The sequence below is a fragment of the Ictalurus punctatus genome, chromosome 14 (assembly GCF_001660625.3).
Source record: "Ictalurus punctatus breed USDA103 chromosome 14, Coco_2.0, whole genome shotgun sequence".
Classification (NCBI taxonomy): Eukaryota; Metazoa; Chordata; class Actinopteri; order Siluriformes; family Ictaluridae; genus Ictalurus; species Ictalurus punctatus.
This window is the reverse complement of record NC_030429.2, coordinates 12,314,927-12,336,068: the sequence shown is the minus strand read 5'-3', so window position 1 is coordinate 12,336,068 and position 21,142 is coordinate 12,314,927. Positions and strand designations below refer to the sequence as shown.

Below are 21,142 nucleotides of genomic sequence, written 5' to 3'. Positions count from 1 at the left end.
CCCCCAGACATCAACAAATCCTTTCATGCCGCTTACTGACTGACCTTCCACACACCGCCTTACTGCTAATTTACCTCTTGGAACTAACGTTGGTGTAGGATAGGATTCAAGTATGTACTTAAAAATTAGGAGTCAGGTTCAGCTTAAACCGGTTTGAAAAGGCAATGCCGCTGTCTTTTCAGAAATGCTATCAGCCCAGTTAAATCTGAAGCGAGTCTATCCACATGGTCCTTAAGGACACATTTTAGCTGGAAATTCAACACCCTGATACAGGCAAGGCCAAGATATCAAACACACCCAGCAATGTTTTCAAATAAAATCAACATCAGTTAAAATCAGCCAATCAGATGCAGGCAGTGATCCAGCTGACAAAAATAATGAGTATAATTTACAACAAATTTACCAACACGCAGCTACGACATGAAGCCAAGCCTGTTCTTGGGACCAAAACAGCCAAAACAGTTGTGTTTAAACCTTTAAAAATAAATATTTTTTACATTTTTCATTAGGTTTAATTCATGTAATGTTAAACATATTTCAGCATTTAAAACTTTCACTGGATAGGGACTGCTTGAGAGTTCATATTTCTATTGGTCTTCTGGGATTAGATACGTGCTTTCAAACAGGAGAAATCCTCAAATATTGCAATACATTAAGATACAAAATCTGTAATACCACTGTTGGACTGAAGGAGATATTTATAAGTAGGACCAGGTTCAAGTGATTTGAGCATTATTTGACAGTAACAGCCTTGTTTCGTATGAAGGACGACGCATGGCAACATGCGTAAACAATAAGCACCTTGCTTATTTTTTCAGCACTGGATGATTTCATAGCCTCTTGCTCCTCAAGCCTTATCGCTTTCTCCAACTGGACAGGAAACAAAAGATGCTTGACAAGCACTACCTCCATCATCCTTTTTTCCACTCATGTAAACAGGCAGAGACAGCCAGACCGTGTTGTCATTAATAAAGCAGTGAGATAGATAGAGTGTGTTTGCGTCTCTTTCTTTGGCTCCCATAAGAGTGTAGCTCCGAGGCCAGCTGGCCGCTTAGCTCTCTGGAACAGGCAAACACAGAAACTCTACCAGACATCTGGAGTCCTTTACCCATAAGCCTAAGGAGCCAGGCTCCAATCGCCTGCCCAGAGCAGTGCACTCCAGCAGGGGCATCAGGTTCCTTCATCTCCCTGAGTCTGCCAAGCAAACACAAGCTCAATTGCATTCTCAAATGAGCAAAATTAGATCTGTTCATAGTTCATCCAATATGCATGCATGCACACAAGCTATTCTCCGTCATGCTCTTTAACAAGTCAGCGCACACTACCCCTAAAGCCCTATCATATTAAAGTGCTCTCCTGAGTGTGTCTGGGTAAAGCCTTCTGATCCCATCAGCGTCCTCGGTTTTATAATACCACAGCAGACCTTGATCCACTGCAGCTTTGAAATATGAAGCGCTCCATTAGGAGCTCAACATCACACACACTTGATGGCGTAACATGAGCTCCGCTGTTGCCAGTTTGATTTTTCCTAAGTCGGGAAAAGCCTTGCACTACCATCTTTGCCTCATGACACCACTGGGAAGACAGGTAAATTAATTGAGGGTCTCGAAGGTAGCACTCAAGAGGTTCAGTTATGGCAACAACTGGATCCCAGGTTAAATCCAAGAGAATTTAAGTTCTTAAGCAGGTACTTAGCCTAGTAAGACTCAAAACATCTGGTTTTAATGTTAACATGGAGGAAACCTGAATCACTGGCTCTCTCTCTCGCTCCCTCTCTCTCTCACACACACAAACACACTTACACACACACACACACACACACTGTATTCATACACAAGCTTACCAATCAAAAAGAGCAGTGACATCATTGAGGCTGGATATGGACTGAATAAATTCACACAACTTTTTAAGATGCTGTATAACCAATTCAACATGGGCTAGGGATAAATGCTGGCTCATCAAAATACTATGGGGGAAAAAAAACAGCACAACAGACCAAAACAAAACAAAACATATGTGAATAAGAAGCATACCCTTAAGGCCTTTTGTGGCTCATAATCGTAAACATATCTATCCCCTCTGAGACAACGCACTGACCCTATAAACTAGGTTAGCGGAAACTCTATATGAATTCATTTAGCTTGCAGTGGTCTTCCGACACCCAAGATCCAAGATACAGATCTTTGAAGACCTTGGTTTAAACACAGTGTCTCCAGCATCCGGTGTGGGAGCAGAAACCCTCAAAGGATTCCTGGCTTGAGAAATATCAAACCTTTCCAACTGTGCACCTGGCTCATCCAGGAGGTGCTGTTGCTCAACCCTTCCTCCCTTGTTCTTTCACCCTGTCCTCCTTCTCTCAGAGAGAGTCAAATGTGTCGACACGTTTCCCTAGAGCGTGACCCCAGCAGGGGCACGACTGAACGAGGGCTTGTATTTAACCTGAACATTCCAGATTTCTGTACAAAATCACTCACTATGAGGGAAACTGACCTGATCTACTGAAAGAAGTGATTTGTGGGGAAAGCGTGTTGAGCCCAGAGTGATTCCTGGGAGACATCTGGATGAGGAGAGATGTAAGAATAGTTTGGACTGTCTGCATCTTTGGCTGCTCTTGTTCCTTCCTCTCATAGTCTCAGCATCAGGAGCATTATGCTGCCTGATGGAGGTCAGAAGGTATAAATGCATGATGATTCATAACCCTTAATGGCATACATCTTTAAGGTCTGTGTCTGGGGAAGAGAGTTCTCCACGATAAGCAACACCAGAGACACCATGTTTTTGCCTTTGCCACCTTCTCCTCTCTGCCGCATCATCAGTCTTTTGCTCTTATCTCTCCATCTGGCTGTGGACTGTGGCTTGGTGTCAGCAGGATCAAAGAAAAGAGACTGGAACCCTCAGATAAAAGGGCCAAAAAAAAAAAAAAAGAAGCTCTCACTCTTTCTTTCAGAAAAATGTTAAGGAAAAGCGGCTGTTTCATCCTGAACACAGACGTTGAATAGACGAGTGATGCTCAGCGCCGTGGCTGGCAGACTGTAAATCTCTTCATTCAAGGCAAGCTCTTCAGTGACAGTTAAAGGTGCAGCCAGAAAGGAAGAATGAAAAGCAGAAAAAACAGTATATAAACTACAGTGTGGTTCCCCTATCTTATACATACAAATCCCATAAAGCATGGTTTATCTGTTTGTTTTGTACATTTAGAATAAAGCTTCTAGCAACTTTAGAGCTTCTTCAGTTTGTCCCTTAGGAGAAACCTTTAAAGGTTCTAGTCAGAATTCTTACAGCAGAGAGAATTCAGAGACGATATTTACAAGTTTTAAGAACCCTTTAGGAAACGTTTTATTTAAATTTTATGAAACTGCACAAATCCAATGATTAGTTTCATTTCCAAACACTTCTCCATCTACTGAACAAATACAAACCCCGCTACAAAATCTGTAATTTTTCCCTTGTCAGCTCTACTTAACCTTTGACTTATGCATTACTGCTGAACTGATGTCTGTCCCAGACATGGCTGAGCCATGAGCTTGACCAAGAACAAACCATAAACACATCAACGCTGTTAGTGACCAGAACCCCAGAACTGAACTGCGCTTCAATCAGAAATCCAGACATTGCTCATTTTCAACACAAGGCACAACACTGACCAAAATCACCAACATTTCCACTTATGACCAAAAGGCTGTCCAGACAACCAGGAACTTCAAACACTAGGAAAACCATATAGGAGTGAAATATCATAAGTGCGTGCAGTATTCACACGGCCAGACGAGGTCCTGTGCAACGGCGCTGAGAGCATAGCAGAGGCCACTGGTTGGGACAGGACCAAGACAGGAGGAAGAGAGAGGATCCAACTATAGCACACGGAGATGAAAAGGAAAGATGAGGACGAAGAAGAGGCACGGAAAAATCCTTGGGCAGGACAGAGAGACCTGATGTGAAGTGAGATGTGGAAGAGGTCCAGAGAAATAAACCGCAATGGGTCTTGGGCCTAATAACCAAACTCTCTCTCCCTCCAAGATATACACACAGAAGGCAGAAGACACAAGCTGCTCTGTGCTCTCCTGTCTCCTGCCAGGCCCTGCTTTAGAGCCCTAACATCAATAAGGTAGCGAGGATGCTGCCACCAGAACAATGCTGACATTTTTCACAGCTATTTTTGCTTCTCGCCATGGGAATCACACTCAGAAAAGGAAAAAACGGCTCTGCCGTTTGTGCGTCTGAGTTTTTTAAAGAGCCAGCTCTGGAACACAGGGTTACGGGAATAAGTCATTGTGTGTTTGTCCTGGCTTGAACATCACATCACATCATTTAACAGTGCAGTCTGTAAGTAATTGAGTAGTGGCATGGTTTTTGTTGCTTTAGCTCTGTGCTTCCGCACATTTGACATGAAATAATCACAATGAGGTAAAAGTGCAGAACATCAGATCTAATTAAAGAGATTTACATGTATACTGAGTAAACCATGTAGGAAGCAGCCATTTTTACACATCAGCCATTCTTTGCCAGGACAACAGACGTAGCATAATCTTACATAAAACTGTCGTGTATAGTACTCGTCTCAAAATCCCTTGCAATTGATATGACTGTAATAGACATAAGCTGACAAAGACAGAAATTGGACATCTTCCCTGGTGATGCTCTGCCAGGTCTGTAATGTAGTTATACTGCGAGATTTTGTGCTTTCGCGCTTATCCACTTTGCGACAGAATGCATGCTCATTTTAGCCCATCAAGAACATTAAACTCTGTGGACATGAAAAGAGTTTTATCCAGGTCAGGGTCTACTCAGTCCATCACAGGACACCTTGCACACACACATTCACACCTAGGCACAATTTAGAGTCATCAGTTCACCTACTTATTATTGTTTGGTAAGTTGTGTGTCTCATGTTCATTTAAGTTGGATAAAGAAATCAGGTTCATTAAACTTCATCTTGACTGTCCACAGACATTTTAAATACAAAATGTAATCAAACTGTACCCTGGCCTTGTTGTTTATATCTTGTGCCTGTACTCTTAGAAAGCAGGGTTCCTAAGCTCCTGAGTTGCACAACAGGGAATTATTTGCCCTATCCTTTTGAGATCGCAAGTTCAAATCCCGACGATGCCACAGCCAAGGGAGCAGAACTGGCCATGCTCTCTGGAGGGGAGGGGCGGAATACTCGCTCTCCTCTCAATCACTGCACTGCCATTTGTGAATTCATGTATGAGGAAGAGAGCAGATAGCACACACTTCTTTATGTGCTGAGCAGCAGTTCGGAAAGAGGTGGCTGGCTGGCTTCAGGTGTCTCAGAGGAAGAATGTTAGCTTGGAAGTGGGAACTGGCAGATGACCAAATTGTGGAGAAAAATGGGGAAAGACAGAAAAGGGTTAAGGTTTCTTTATGGGTTAGTTGGGTAATAAAAGGTTCTTAACTCCATAATATGGTTCTCCTTGGAACTCTTTCTAATTGCGAAATGCATTGTTGTACAACCTTTACGGGTTTCACTACAGGGATGACCAAAGAGTATACATCCTCTGATGCCACGCTGCTGTAACGTCCCTTCGTGTTAGTCTTTGACAAGTCTCTGCTCAAAACATGGAGAAGGCGTCTTGTTATTTCAACATTTTTTCTGGAAAATCGAAAGCATTTTTGATCCACAAACTCACCAGTGCGTTGTCATTTCTTAACACATTTTTGTGGTCGGTGTAAGCAAAACAGTTTGCTTTGGCATGTCTAATCTGTAGTCTGTGCCTCGAATTGAGCTGTTTGGATCTGTCTTCCTTAGGATGACTTACTTAACTAGAATCGGAACTTTGTTGGTCCTTGTGTTGAAGTGTAATGTAACAAACTCAAGATGCCAATGCCACACTTGTGCACCAAGAAGTGATAAAACGACACAGTCGGCCAGAAACACCAGCAGCCATTTAACTGCCCGGTTATATTTGATCCAGTGAAATGTGAAGACTGCTTATGAAAAGTGTTGCAAGTCCTACATGGTTCAACTCCTATTGAATTCCCATACACTCAAATTAACGGTGACAAGCTACACTTTAACCTCGTGGTGACGGATTCATTTCGGATCCAGAGTACTGGAGCGCAGAGCCGAAACAATAAAAGCTGGGTCATTTTCCAAAACTGTAGTATAAGAGTATGTACGATGTAACTAAGAGCGCTTTCTACACACAATCCATTTATTACATTTACATCCTTATCCAGAGCGACTTACAATGATCTCATTTATACAGCTGAGCAGCTGAGGGTTAAGGGCCTTGCTCAGGGGCCCAGCAGTGGCAGCTTGGCAGCGCTGGGATTTGAACTCACAACCTTCTGATCAGATGTACAATGTCTTAACCGCTGAGCTAGCACTTCCACATTTAAAATTTAGAACATTTAGAACACGTGCACTGACACACACACACATTAAAAATTAAAGTACTTTTCTAAAATGTGAAAAAGTGAAAATGTAAAATTCGTCATACAGTGAGATGCTTAATATTTTGTGGAGTGGAAATGAAAAACCTATTTCGGCCTGATGTAGACCTGGATCTAATTGATAATACGGCTGAATCGCAGCACATGCAACCATCCATCTTCTATACCGCTTAATCCTTTTCAGGGTCACGGGGAAACCTGAAGCCTATCCCAGGGAGCATCGGGCACGAGGCGGGGTACACCCTGGACAGGGTGCCAATCCATCACAGGGCACACAATGCAGCACAAGCATGTTTGAGATATCTTATACAGTACTAATTTAGTATGAGGAAAGCAGGCCTTATGAGATACTTAATATGACGTATAATTAGAGTAGTCGTATACATGATGCTATCCTCCTGCTACGCCCACTTTTACAAAGGCCGCCATGCGTACAGAACATGTGACGTAAATGGTCTGTATATGTGTGACTTTTGCACTGGTCTCCTTTGATTTGTGGCCGCTTTGATGTGACCGGATGCAGAGCTACAACAGCTAAGATAAAGGAAAAGCACTATTTCACATCACGAGAGAGAGAGAGAGAGAGAGAGAGAGAGAGAGAGAGAGAGAGAGAGAGAGAGTGCAAAAGAGAGAGAGTGAGAAAGGGAGAAAGGCAGAAAGAGACAGAGCACAAAAGAGAAAGCATGTGAGAGAAACGAACACAAAAAGTGAGAGCAAGAGAAAGAGAGAGAGAAAAGAGAGAAAGAGAAAAAGAAAAAGAGAGAAGAGAGAACGAGAGACAGAGAGAGAAAGGAGAGAGAGGAGAGAGAGAATGAGGGAGAGAAAGAAAAAGAGAGAAAGAGAGAGAAAGAGAGCGAGAGGAGAGAGAGAACGTGAGAAAGAAGAGAGAGGAGAGAGAGAGAGAGAGAAAGAGAAGAGAGAGGAAGAGAACAGAGAGGAAGAGATGAAGGAGAGAGAGAGAAAGAGAGAGAGGAGAGAGAGAAAGAAGAGCATGAAAGAAAGAAAGGAGAGAGAGAAAGAGAGGAAGAAGACAGCGAAAGAGAGAAAGAGAGGAAGAAGAGAGAGAAATAGAGGAGAGAGAAACAGAGAGAAGAGAGATAGAGAAGAGAGGAAAAAGAGAGAGAGAAAGAAAGAGTGAAATCGAGACATCAAGAGGGAGTGAGAGCACGAGGAGACAGAGACAGATAGACAGACAGACACAGAGAGACGGGTGTGGTGGAGAGCGGAGGAGGATATTACCTGTCCATCCTGCCCAACATGCACCTGGTGGATCTGAAGGTTGCCCTGAAAAAGACACAAGCACCGTTACAGCCGAAGCGTGATCTGAAGTTCCACACACACATGCACTGATAGATTATACAGGTATTAACAGGTTCTCCCTTTAACCCTGCACAGTTTACACAAGTTTTAGTGAACGCTTTCATTTTTTTCGCTTCATTCGCTTTCATATTTCAGCGAATCATTCTAGTAGTTAAATGAATCACGCCATTTGCTCATCGTCAGTGTGTGATCAGACCTCCAGCGGTCCACACATTCATCGTTCTGAGCTTTCATCCTGGCCTTTGGTTTGGGTGCTTTTGGTATTTTATGGCTAGAACACACGCACAAGAGGAAAAACGAGAGTCACGCCAATAAGCACATGAGCACACAGTGGCAGCGGAGACAGGCACAACCACCACATTTACTGTACACACACACACACACACACACACACACACACACACACACACACACACACACACAAAATCTTGTGGAAGAATAAGAAAGCAAACTATTCATCTTTTGTGTATAGGATCCCGTTATTTTCTCATTTAAATACTGGCAGGAAGGGAGCACAGTCACACACACACGCGCACGCTCACACACACACTTCCTCTCTTGAACACACTGGAGATGTGAGCAGCGGGGAATAAGAGCTCATTTCCTTTTCAAACTTTTAAACAAATGGCTTTGATGAGGCAGGCCCAGCTTTGAACTCCAACAACAAACAAGATCACTAAAGTTAAAAGAGGAGAAAAACTTTTTTCTGGTGTTCCCCAAGTGAACTGAAAAAAAAAAAAAACCTATATAGATTTTCCCTTTTCTTCCCCCACACGCTCCCTGTTACTTTAGGATTATCCCCATTCATCAGTGACGTTCGTGTTTATGTTTACGGCATTCGGCAGACGCTCTTATCCAGAGTTACATTTGTAACACACATTTGGTGTGGTGTTTTGGAAAGTCTGTCATTTACACTGCATTAACTAAAGTGCTAGTGCATTAACAACACTTGTAAACTTCAGCCTCAGCTGCTCCCACTAAGCTCAAGAGCCTAATAACTGCTAAACAGTAAATCCTCACTGCTCATTATACTTCCTTCTCACTCTGCCTAACTTTTACATCTCTCCTACCTGCCTGTACTACCTGCAGAAAACAATTTCATTACATTCAGTGGTGTTCACAATCATTCACAGCATTATAAGGACCAATAACGCATTATTCTCCTCCTACGTCAGAGGTATTCATCCTATGAGGTCCATCTATTTTCCATAGTGCTTATGGAGCCTATCCCAGGGATCGGAGGGGTGGGGTGGGGGGTGGCACAATTTAGAGATGCCAATCAGCCTACGACGCATGACTTTGGACTGGGGAGGAAACCGGAGTACCCGGAGGAAACCCCCTGAAGCACGGGGAGTACATGCAAGCGTCGGGCAAACAAGGCGGAGGCAGGGTTTCAACCCCCAACGTTTGTGAGGCAAATGTGCTAACCGCTAAACCACTGTGCCCTCCTCAACTGTGCTGGAATATGTAAAAAAAAAAAAAAAAAAAAAAAAGCCTATTTAAATGACAGTATCAGACATGCCAACGTTTACTTACTTGGCTTAGGAGCTCTGAATTTTAACATCGGAGCACACTAGGACGAGTTATCTTTCAATAATATGCCAAAAGAGCAGTGTTATTATTTTTAAATAATACAAACAGCAGAATCGACATATGGATCTGGAATAATGGGCAGTCCGGACTCTGGTAATGTTTTGCCTGGTGCTCACGTCTCCACCGATTTTCCCGCTTGAAAGGTGTGCTGAAGAAGGTTTCGAGTTCATTAATCTACACAGGTAACATCAGTTAACATTGTTTATCACAGATGCACCATCTGTGATCCGGGGTGGGGGGGATAGGTTCCAGGAACATGTTCCAGGAACAGGTGCATTTATATTGAGATCATGTGACTTTGAATACATCCAGATGGACATCAGACTCCAGTCCAACTAAATATGACTTTTAATGGTAACTGGTTCCAACAGAACTAATTGAGGGGTTTCCTAGGAACAGGGGGTGAATACTTATGCAGTCACAATGTTTCTGTTTTTTATTTGAAATATTACAGGCTATTTTGTGTAGATTCATGAGATATGATCAATATTTTGGCCATTTAAGTTCCAATTTGTAGCACTACAAAATGGGGGAAAGTTCTACTTTGTCTTCGACAGTGCTCAAAAAAACTGGGACATAGGACGCGTGGTGAAAAATTCTTGCAACTACATTTCTATAATTCTATTGTCTTATATATGTTCGGCCTGAAATATGCTCGGAGATAAATAACTGTATAATAAACTTGGAGATTATGAGGTTAAATAATGATGCACAATAATAAAACACAGATTTCAGAGTCGCCAATAACTTGAATAAAGTTAATAAATTAAAGTTGTATAAACCCAATAACTTGAATAAAGCTTGAAAACAGAAACTTTTCTCAAACTTTTTGCAGCCAAGAAGGTTTTCCAGTGTGAAAACACTCATGAACCGCCCTTATGATCACAAAATAGATTTATTACATGAATATAATTCCACTATTCAAAAATCAGGCAAACATGTTGCCTAATCCTATGATGGATTACCAACTATTACCATCACATTTACTGATATAGTCAAGTAGAACAAAAAAACAAGCAAACGAAAAAAAAACACCTTATTGTGGTTATATCTGAGATTTTACACGCCACATTTCTTCCCCACAGCAGGTGTCATTCTTTAGTGCCATGACTGGAATAAATCCATAAGTTACCATCTGCTTGGTTCGAAAACTGCTTTCTAAATATCTTCAAATTCATGAGAATTGAATGCATTTACTTGTCCAAAAGCCACAAACAGCAAAACAAGATGAGAAAGTTCAGTCTCAGGGAACTGCCCATAAATATACTTTGTATTCCACTCTAGGCCAAACTATTGCATAAACTGTTTTTTTTTTCTTCTTCTTTTTCCTTTTTCTTTTTGCATAGCCAGAAATGAGCCATCTGTTTACAGACTGGGAAAAAAACAGACCTCTGAGTCACCATGAAAAGCTATACATTTTAATTCTCTTCTTAAAAATAATAATAACAATAATATTTCAGCAGAACTAAAGGCAGGGTCAAGATTAGTTGTTAAAGGAAAGAAAACATTCTAAAACATTCTGTATGATTAAATCCTTTCAGAGTAATTCATCTGGTGGTTGTGAGAATATTGCAATGGTTTTGTCACATTCTGGTTAAGAACAGGCGAAGTTGAGATTCTCATCAAAAACCATATCAAGCAAATGCTGTTAGCATTAAATGTAAGAGCCAAAACATGTTTTGCAAAATGCAGCTAATGGAACACCAGTTCTCGTGCCTTTTCTGTTTTCTCATAACATTTTTATAGGACTACAACATTAACTTTAAAGCTTTTGATACAAAGATTATTAGTGGAGTGAAGCTTTGAGATGTTGCAGGCTACTGCGATAAATACAACCCCAGTTCCAAAAAAAGTTGGGACGCTGTGTAACATATAAATAAAAACAGAATGCAATGATTTGCAAATCTCATAAACCCATATGTTATTCACAACAGAACATAAAAAACATTAAATGTTTAAACTGAGGAAGAAAAAAAATAACGTATCAAAAAAGTTAGGACGGGGCAACAAAAGGCCGGAAAAGTAAGTGTTACTAAAAAGAAACAGCTGGAAGTTAATTAGCAACAGGTCAATAACATGATTGGGTATAAAAAGAGTATCTTAGAGAGGCAGAGTGTTTCAGAAGTAAAGATGGGCAAAAGTTCACCAATCTGTGAAAAACTGCATCTACAATTTGTGGAATAATTTCAGAAAACTGTTCCTCAATGTAATATTGTGAAGACTATGAATATCTCATCATCTACAGTACATAATATCATCTAACGCTTCAGAGAATCTGGAGAAATCTCTGTGTGCAAGGGACAAGGGTGAAAATCAATACTGCATGTCTGTGATCTTCAGGCCCTCAGGCGGCACTGCATTAAAAACAGGCATGATTCTGTAATGGAAATCACTGCATGGGCTCAGAAACACCTCCAGAACTCTGTCTGTGAACGCAGTTCGCCGAGCCATCCACAAATGCTGGTTAAAGCTCTATCATGCAAAGAAGAAGCCATAGGTGAACATGACGAATCAAAATTTTACTTTCTTTTTGGAAACCATGGATGCCGCGTCCTCTAAACTAAAGGGGACTAAAGAGGAGAGGGACCATCTGGATTTCTGTCAGTGCTAAGTTCAAAAGCCTGCATCTCTGATGGTATGGAGGTGCATTAGTGCCTATGGAATGGGCAGCTTGCACATCTGGAAAGGCAACGTCAATGCTGAAATATACAGGTTTTAGTGCAACATCTGCTTCTATCCAGATTCCATCCCATCTTTACTTCAGAGAGACTCTGCCTCTGTAAGATACTCTTTTCATACCCAGTCATGTTACTGACCTGTTCCCAATTAACCTAATTAGTTTCAAAATGTTCCTCCAGCTGTTTCTTTTCAGAAACACTTACTTTTCCATCCTTTTGTTGCCCCGTCCCAACTTTTTTGAGACGTGTTCAAAATTAAAATTCAAAATGACCTTATTTTTTTCCCCTTAAAATGGTGCATTTTCTCAGTTTAAACATTTGATATGTTTTCTATGTTCTGTTGTGAATAACATATGGGTTTATGAGATTTGCAAATCATTGCATTCTGTTTTTATTTATATTTCACACAGAGTCCCAACGTTTTTGGAATTGGGGTTGTAAGACACTTTAATTTATGTTTTTGGAACAGCTGTCCCTTTCCCATTTCAGCATCTTTGTTTTAAAAGACACTTTTATCAAATGCAACATATCCAAAGAATAAATCTAAATACACAGCCGTGTAGGTGTGTGTGAGATAAGCCTTGCTAAGGGCCCAACTGTGACTGATAGACCTGGGATTTTAACCCGCAACTTTCTGGTCACTAACACAGAACCCTGATATTACCACTGCCTCGTCTGCCGCAGCTTCCACTCTTGCCTCAGTATCTTAGACCATAACACTAATTATAACATGAAAATAAATAAATAAATAAATAAATATATATATATATATATATATATATATATATATATATATATATATATATATATATATAGCGAGAGAGAGAGATGAATGTATTAATATGAAGAGACAAATTAGTGGAACATTGGAAGTGTGCCGAGGAAAGAAGAAAGAGAAGAAACAGGGACACACTGATTATAAAGACTACATGAAGTGGCTAGTGAAAGGAGAAAAGCTCTCCTCTCTCATCAGGCCAATCAGGGCCCTCAAACCCACAGGAAACTACTCTATTACCTTTATTCCTTTTTCTCAGATAACATCTTAATTCATTTATATAGAACTGGCTCCTCAAGGCTTAACATATGATTACTGTTGCACCATTTGTGTTCAGATTATGTAACTCACATTCAATTACTGATTATACAATTTATTCCTGAGTGATTCCAAAACCTCAGGAAATTAAAAGCACAGCGTTGCATTGAAGGAGACAATAGTTCTCTCTTTATTCTGAAGGAATGATGCTTATGCTAGGAAACATGCAGTCCGTGACTGCGTGTTAATATACTTCAGGTGTTTGTGATCAAAGGAGTTTTAGTTACTGGTTACTGAATCGGTCACGATGTGTACGTTAAATGCACGACTACAGACAGAAAAAATGTTGGCTCATGTTTCCCAACGCCCTTTAAGGTCTGTTTCACTAAGATTTGAAAAATAAACTTAATTAAAATTTTTTTTGAAAGCTGACTTTACACGTAACCACACCACAGTGTTACACGGAGGGAGGGGGAGAGAGAGAGAGAGAGAGAGAGAGAGAGAGAGAGAGAGAGAGAGAGAGATAAGGGGGGGTGTTGGAGAGAGAAAAACCGAATGATTAAAATCCTCTAGAAGCAGAGATGCTTACCTCACTGTCCTGCGTGATCTGCACCTGCTCTCCCTGTGGCACCTGTGCTATGTGGAGGTGTCCCTGTGGAATCTGAAGGGGGAATAAAAAGAGCAAGTTTGTGTGTGTGTCCTGGCAGCTGTTCCGAGGCATAAAACTGAGGCCTTGCTTGGTTCTCCTGTGCACATTAAAGCCAGCACTCGCGTAGCAGCCTTCAGAGGCCTTGTCCTGCCAGTGCGTGTGCTTTACAATTCCTTTAGTGCATTAACTGCCCTTGTAAACCTCAGCCTCAGCTGCTCCCTCTAAGCTCCTGTGTAATATCAAGAGTGTAATAACTGCTAAACGGTAGATCCTGGCTGCTCATTCTTTCTCTCTCTCTCTGACTTTTACATCTGTTCCACCTGCCTGTATGACTACAGAAAACAAGCGGTATAATGAATGATACAGCTTTGCTTTCCTGCTAGATCAACACCCCAGTATTATTACATGCTTATGGTATTATATGATTTAGCGCTCGATGGCTTAATCTCCCAGGACCAGTTGATGGGTCAGTTCGTTATCTTGCTTCGTGCATCCCACTTGATCTGCTCTAGTTAAATTAATTCACTGATTCTCATAAAAGTGTCCGATGATTTAAAACACTCAGCACTTGGCCTAGCCTCTTGACTAGGCTTGAACAGTTCATGCAGTCTTTTAAGGTCAATGGGAGGAATGAGCAGAACCAGTACTAAAAGACCAACAGATAATACTGCCATGTCACCGAGTAGAAGACGGGTATAAAAAGGAAACTACCATTCAGGAAGAAACAAACAGAAAGAAAAAAAAACTGCCAGACAACAGCAGAAAAAGACTCGTTCAATAATTTCATGTTTCGAAATATCATTTGAACTGGATCACTATTAATATCTTAACATTCTCCTTTTGACCATTTTGCAATGTCATAATGAAGGAACATGTGTAACACCTATCTCATGTTAAACGGCTTGCTGTTTCATTATTTCAAAAATCTGCTGCATTCTGGACTGTATAAAACTTAAATCATAATGATAACTATAAGACGCTGTTCATCATTATCACGTCATTAGAAAAATAATAACACTGTCAGGTTTATGGCTACAGATAACAAACCCCACCTTATTAACTTGGAATATACAGGTCAAAGATATTGTGTGTGTGTGTGTGTGTGTGTGTGTGTGTGTGTGTGTGTGTGTGTGTGTGTGTGTGTGTGTGTGTGGGAGGAGGTGACTAAATGCAGCTGTATGGTTCATAGATCACTGAAAGGCTCTTGAGAGGAGCACAGGAAGCCTTCGACTTTCAAAGCTCAGCTTTATTAACCCTAACATGCACATAGCACACAGCACAGGGCCTCACACACACACACTCTCCTGTGGAGATAAGCATGTGTGTTCATTTGTTAGAAACTGGGGAAGAAAGACAGTGCAGAACTGTTTAGATTGTTTCAAATACACACCAGAGGAACTTACAAGCATCTGTGCTGTTCATGTATGTGTGTGTGTGTGTATAATGTGTGTGTGTGTGCGCGCCTATATGTACTCACTACTTGCACTTGTCCATCTTCTCCTATGCGGTGGATCTGGACCTGTTGGGCTGCACCAGCCAGTGCATACTGCAGGGCCTGCTGTGTGGAGCTCTCCAAAGTAGCTGTTTCTGTTACTGAGACCCCTTCTGCACACACACACACACACACACACATACACACAAACATGACATTACATACCTCATAATAGGAATGCATATTCTCTGTCAAGTGAGTGAGGAACAAGTGAAAAGACAGAGAGACACAGACAAATTAACATTAACAATAAATGGGAACGATGATGCAGTTAAGACATGCTACACATTTAATCTCTCAAACACATGCTAATTAATACAAATAATTATTAAATAATTTGGAGCCCTTTTTAAAACCCTTGCCAGACTCACAGACATCCACAACCTTGTTTTCCTGGAGGCCTTACAGGACTCTTTAGACCATGACATGATGACACCACACACCTCAATAGCAAAGGGAACACCAGACACTTCATTAACAGGCACTATTTTAAAGAGGATCAAATGGTTGCTTGTTCAAATATGTCAAAAAAGCCAACAATTTCCATGGGGCGTACTTATTTTTTCCACATGACTGTATAGATACATACATACATACAGGCCACACATGCTGCAGACATACCTTACAGCAACTATACATGTGCTTCAGAATTGAGGAAACCCCATCACGCACACCCGACACACTTGTGTAACATCCAAACTACACATGTTTATACAGCATAAACCACCACTGAAAACACAACACGGACGCGCCTGTCTGCAATCTAAACACATTTGTACCCCATGCGGTCAAAAGTAAACGCAGCCCCATAGCCTAAACACTCGCTATCATCACAGCAGTCAACAGCAGCCACACCTAGGCTGGGTGATGCATGCTACTGACCAGCTGCAACCACAAATAGAACTTTCATACTAAACTTCACATTAACCAGCGCTGTCCAATTTCTTCAAAGATTGCTTTGAATCTTCTTATCTTGTTCGGGGTCACAGTGGATGCAGAGCCTATCCGAATAGACTCTGGATGGAAAGTCAGTCCACCAGAACAATTAAAAACTTTAACTTTGATCTTATGTACTTTTATTTAAAATTTTCAGTTTGTTTTTTATTAATATTTGCATTTCTTATATTATCTGGAATCCATGTGGAATCCCCAAATGGCTTCCTATTCAAGTATATTTCATATGCTTTAGTGTGCTATATGCCCTATAAATGCCATCTAAAACTGGCAAAAAAGCATGACTGATGCCTGTTGGAAATGGTTAACTATTTATAATATTTTATTTTCGGACTCAGCTAGGAAACCGATATAGCTATTGCAATAACCTTCTCCATAAATCGCATTTATTCAGATCCATTTTATCTCATTACAAAAACAAGGGTCACTTTAGAAAATATATATGTTTCAACAAACGTACATAAGGTGACAAAAAAGTAGAACAAGGATCCTCAGACACATTAATGTGGATTTTGTCTCTCTGAATATAGGCATATTATACATTCAAACAGTGAAATCCACATGAGGGATTTGACAACTGTGTTGAACAAAAGTCGTCCACTTGATTTATCTTGACCTATAATGATCTATATTTGTGCAGAGAAGAGAACATTGTTTCCATAGAGGGCAAGTTAGCTCTATGGGTGTGTGTGTGTGTGTGTGTGTGTTTCAATATTAACAGGCCACTCTGGTGGGTTTATACAGGATATTTGGGTGTGTGCCAGCAGGTCAGAAGTGGAGCCCACAGATCTCATAGAGGAAGAAATGGGACGGGAAGCATTATGCTGTGATTACAACCATCTGTTGCTGAAAACCTTGCCGGCTCACGCGTTTTGAAGTTGAAGCTTCTCTTGAGAGTGTAGAAGAGCTGAGCCTCACACACAGAAAGTACCAAACAAGAGACTAAAACCTGTCTCAGTCCCCATAATGCCTGAGTCATGGCACGGTTACCTGAGCCAGTGCGGGCAGCCGGGACTCTGCGGGAGAAGCTCTTGACAGCCAGGCTCTGACCACGCTGCTTCCGTCTCCATGCTGTGCGACACTTGGAGTCAATGCTCTGTTTGATGCGGTACCAGTCTGATTCTGTGATGGCAAACTTGTGGAACAGATGACCTATAACAGAAAAAAAAATGCATTTTTGCACTGCCCATCAGTGGCAGTGGTGGCTTGGTGGTTAAGGCTCTGGATTACTGATCGGAAGGGCGGGGGTTCAAGCCCCAGCACTGCCAAGCTGCCACTGTTGGGCCCTTTAACGCTCTCTGCTCCAGGGGCGCTGTCTCATGGTTGACCCTACGCTCTGACCCAAGCTTCCTGACATGTTGGGGTATGCGAAGAAAAGAATTTCACTGTGCTGTAATATATATGATTTTTAATAAAGACTCATTATCATTAATCAGTCCAGCTTAGGCCTGTCAATATCAATCTGAAATTGAATATGAATTATTATTCATATAAATCATGGGAAGTGATAATTGCATCGCTTTTGTGAGCTTATTATATATATATATATATATATATATATATATATATATATATATATATATATATATATATATATATATACACATACACATACACACACATACATACATACATACATACATACATACATGGGCCCCTTCTAATACAGTTGGATCAAACCCCACCTGACTCCCTATTCAATATACACTTTATGACCAAAAGTATGTTGGCACCTCTTCGTGACACCCATATGTGGTTCTTCCCGAAAACTGTTTCCACAAGGTTGGAAGCACACAATTTTATAGGATGTCTTTGGATTTCCCTTAACTGGAACTAAGAGGCCCAGACCTGTTCCAGCCTGTTTGAGCTTCATGAAGACATGATTTGCCAAGGTTTTGAGTGGAAGAACTCATTAGCCTGCACAGAGCCCTCAACCCAACCCCACTTTGAAATGACTTGGAATGTCAAATACGTGCCACGCCTCCTCACCTGATATCAGTGCCCGACCTCACTAATGCTCTTGGGCATTAGTCTCTCCAAAATCTAGTGGACAGACTTCCCAGAAGAGTGATGGTTATTATAACAGTAAAGGAGGACTAAATCTGGAATGTGAATTAAAAAAAACAAACAAACAAAAAAAAAAACCACATACAGGTGATGGTTAGGTGTCCACATCCTTTTGGCCATATAGTGTTTATACTCTACAAGATATGGAATAATGCTGCTGTAGAAGCTTCTATTAGAATATTTACCCACTTACACACACGTACCATTATATATTTATGTATGTATACACACACACACACACACACACATACACATACATACATACATACAGATATGTTTTATATATTATATATATATGAAAATTTGTTTTCCTTCAAATACAATGTTATTTACAAACCTAAACAGTATTCATACTTAGATTCATTCTAACAGCCCTGATTCAGTTTCACACCCGGCATATGACAAGAAAACGGAAACCCCAACCATTACACTAACAATAAGGGAGTGTGTGCAGCTACACTTGGGTCTATTTGTTTAGCAGGACTCTGAGGAGGAAGTAAAGCTTCAGCGAGTCACACTGGCACTCGGAGTGTGGGTGGTCGAATTAACCAAACGGGTGTAGATGAATGTGGCTGGGTGTGGCTGAGCTATCAAAGCAGCTATCACTTCTCTACACTGAGACACTTCTCTACACTGATGCCTCAGCAGTGTGTGTGCACAAAAGATGCTCCAGCTGCAGCACACCACACATTCCATACTATTTGTCTCCTTTATATACACAGCGAATATAAACAATGGCATACACATGGTACAACGTATGTAGGAAAACTATGCTTTATGTTATGAAAGTACTACACTACTACACTGGCTGGTGGAGATGATAATCCTTCATGACTAGAACCTTGTCATCTTTAGCAGTTAGTTTATAGTGCGATTTAGATTTATTTAATGTTGAAATGACTTTCACTCTGGACAACTGTACTGCACAATAAAGCCTACTGCTGGAAAGGTCATGACTGAAAGCGATGCTCTCGTCATTTATCACAGTGCTCCATTCAAAATCATTACTGCATTACTTGTACTGTGACACATGATCTCTGTGAATGTCACATAGGATTTCCTTTGGCAGTCAGTCTGTACCATATCACAGCAGAAAATATGTAATGAAGATTGACATCAAGTGGTTTGAACCTGCCTTGAGGGGGGAGAAAAGTAAGAACTTAGATCCTGCGAGCGCCATAAGTTCTAGGTCCATGATGGATCACCACGCATGTTAAACTTGGAAAACTGGGCTTTGACTTTTTTTGTTAGAATGTTCTGTGTGTGTGTGTGTGTGTGTGTGTGTGTGTGTGTGTGTGTGTGTGATGTGAGACATGCCAGAGCATGTTGGCTTAGGAACAGGGTCTTCTAACAGCAAATTCCAGTTTAAATAAACAGTTTGATTACGTTTAAGTAGATCTACATTTTGTAAACCTTTAGATTTTCTTCACAGCCTCTCTCTCTCCAAAAGCACAAATCCAGCATGTTATATAATATTCCCAAAGACCATGTATGTTCGTGTACTTCGTTACTATAATAAACGTAGCATTTTAGGGTCAAACGTATATAATGGAACATATTAGAGTGAGCCAATTAAAAGCCGGCAGTACTGTCAGTGCTGTTCTGCTTTATAAAATGAATCAACCTTCGGAACAATCTGGATCGAGAATTTAACAGCACTGCGACACAAATAAACCAGTGAAAAGATAAAGACATAAGAAGAGGAATGAACACTAAATCCACTGTAATGGTTTTGATGAACTCCTTGAACTGGTTGATGATCACATAGTGTGTGTAAAAGGCTACAGCACAGTGTGTAGTTGTAGATGTGCGTGTGTGGGCGTGAACTTTTGGATGGGACACTCACAGCGAATGCCGTAGATCATGAGTGGGTCCAGCTGCTTCTTGCCATGCTTGCCCTGGCCGGACAGGTTCGAGACAGCCTGCACCTCACGGTGAAACAGGTAGTCCAGCAGGGTGAGCGCCATCTTCTCCGGTGTGCGGCAGTTACTGCTGATGTGCAGCATGTCGCCTGGAGACACAGGACAGCGAACGCGCGTCTCTGGGTTATTTTCGTCCCCAAGCCACGTTCCTGCAGGGTAGTCCTCTGTACAGAGACACACAAGAGGAGTAGACCAACATGATCATCACCTGATCATTACTGTTTCCTTCATATGCCAACTAAAACATTCATTTATTATGCTTAAAATGCATCATAAAGTTTTTTCCCCCAATAACAAACAATCTGTTTTTTGGAAACAAAGCAAGACTCCACAAAGCTTCCACGATAGCAGCAAAATGGTTTTACAGTCTCTTGGTTGTTTTTTTTAAATTTTGTCAATAAAGTGTTTATGTAGACAACAAAAGAACATCTGTCCAATATTACGAAAGATCTGATTATATTACACAATAAATAAAAAAATGTCAAGTTAAGCAGTAATACTGTGTAAATCTTCTCCATTAAAACTTTCCCTAAAGCTACCGAATGTGCAGACACACAAATTAGAAAAATCCCCCTTACAATTAAAGTCTGGTTCCTCAAAATTGTCTGTTGTCGTTTTGCTTTGGAAAGCAAGTAACACTGTCTCATATGGCCTGACACAAAAAAGGACATGTTCTCTGCATCTATATCCTTCTTGTTTTAGACAGACTTAGTTACTAAGCTTTGCTTCAGCCCTAGTACATAATACACATGTTTTTCATATTCTACTTCTTTTGACATAAGAATACAACTGTAGAAAGAAATCTGCACTTAAAACAGCTATATAAAGTGTGACAGGACGTACTGTAGAATTCTCAACAACATGGTGTTTGCACCCCAACGTTGATTATTTTGCTATAAGACAGTCCCAGAGTCTTTTATTGCTCCTATACCACAGCAAACTGCCAACACTAACAATTTGTATTTATTAAAGAACAACACATCATGCATTTTATCCATTTAGAGTTATATTTAATGTTGT

General features: G+C 40.8%; 1 protein-coding gene across 3 annotated transcripts in view; it reads right to left on the bottom strand.

Annotated features, from left to right (window-relative positions):
- The window catches only part of banp (BTG3 associated nuclear protein), a 52,642-nt gene that overhangs the window by 18,139 nt on the left and 13,361 nt on the right, over positions 1-21,142 (bottom strand). For all 3 annotated transcript variants that reach the window (XM_017485793.3, XM_017485794.3, XM_047159861.2), the window contains exons 7-11: positions 20,047-20,286; positions 17,124-17,285; positions 15,165-15,292; positions 13,628-13,699; positions 7,654-7,698 (exon numbers count right to left, since the gene is read on the bottom strand). In XM_017485793.3, coding sequence (XP_017341282.1) covers positions 7,654-7,698; positions 13,628-13,699; positions 15,165-15,292; positions 17,124-17,285; positions 20,047-20,286 — 647 coding nt within the window. The remainder of the gene's footprint in view (positions 1-7,653; positions 7,699-13,627; positions 13,700-15,164; positions 15,293-17,123; positions 17,286-20,046; positions 20,287-21,142) is intronic.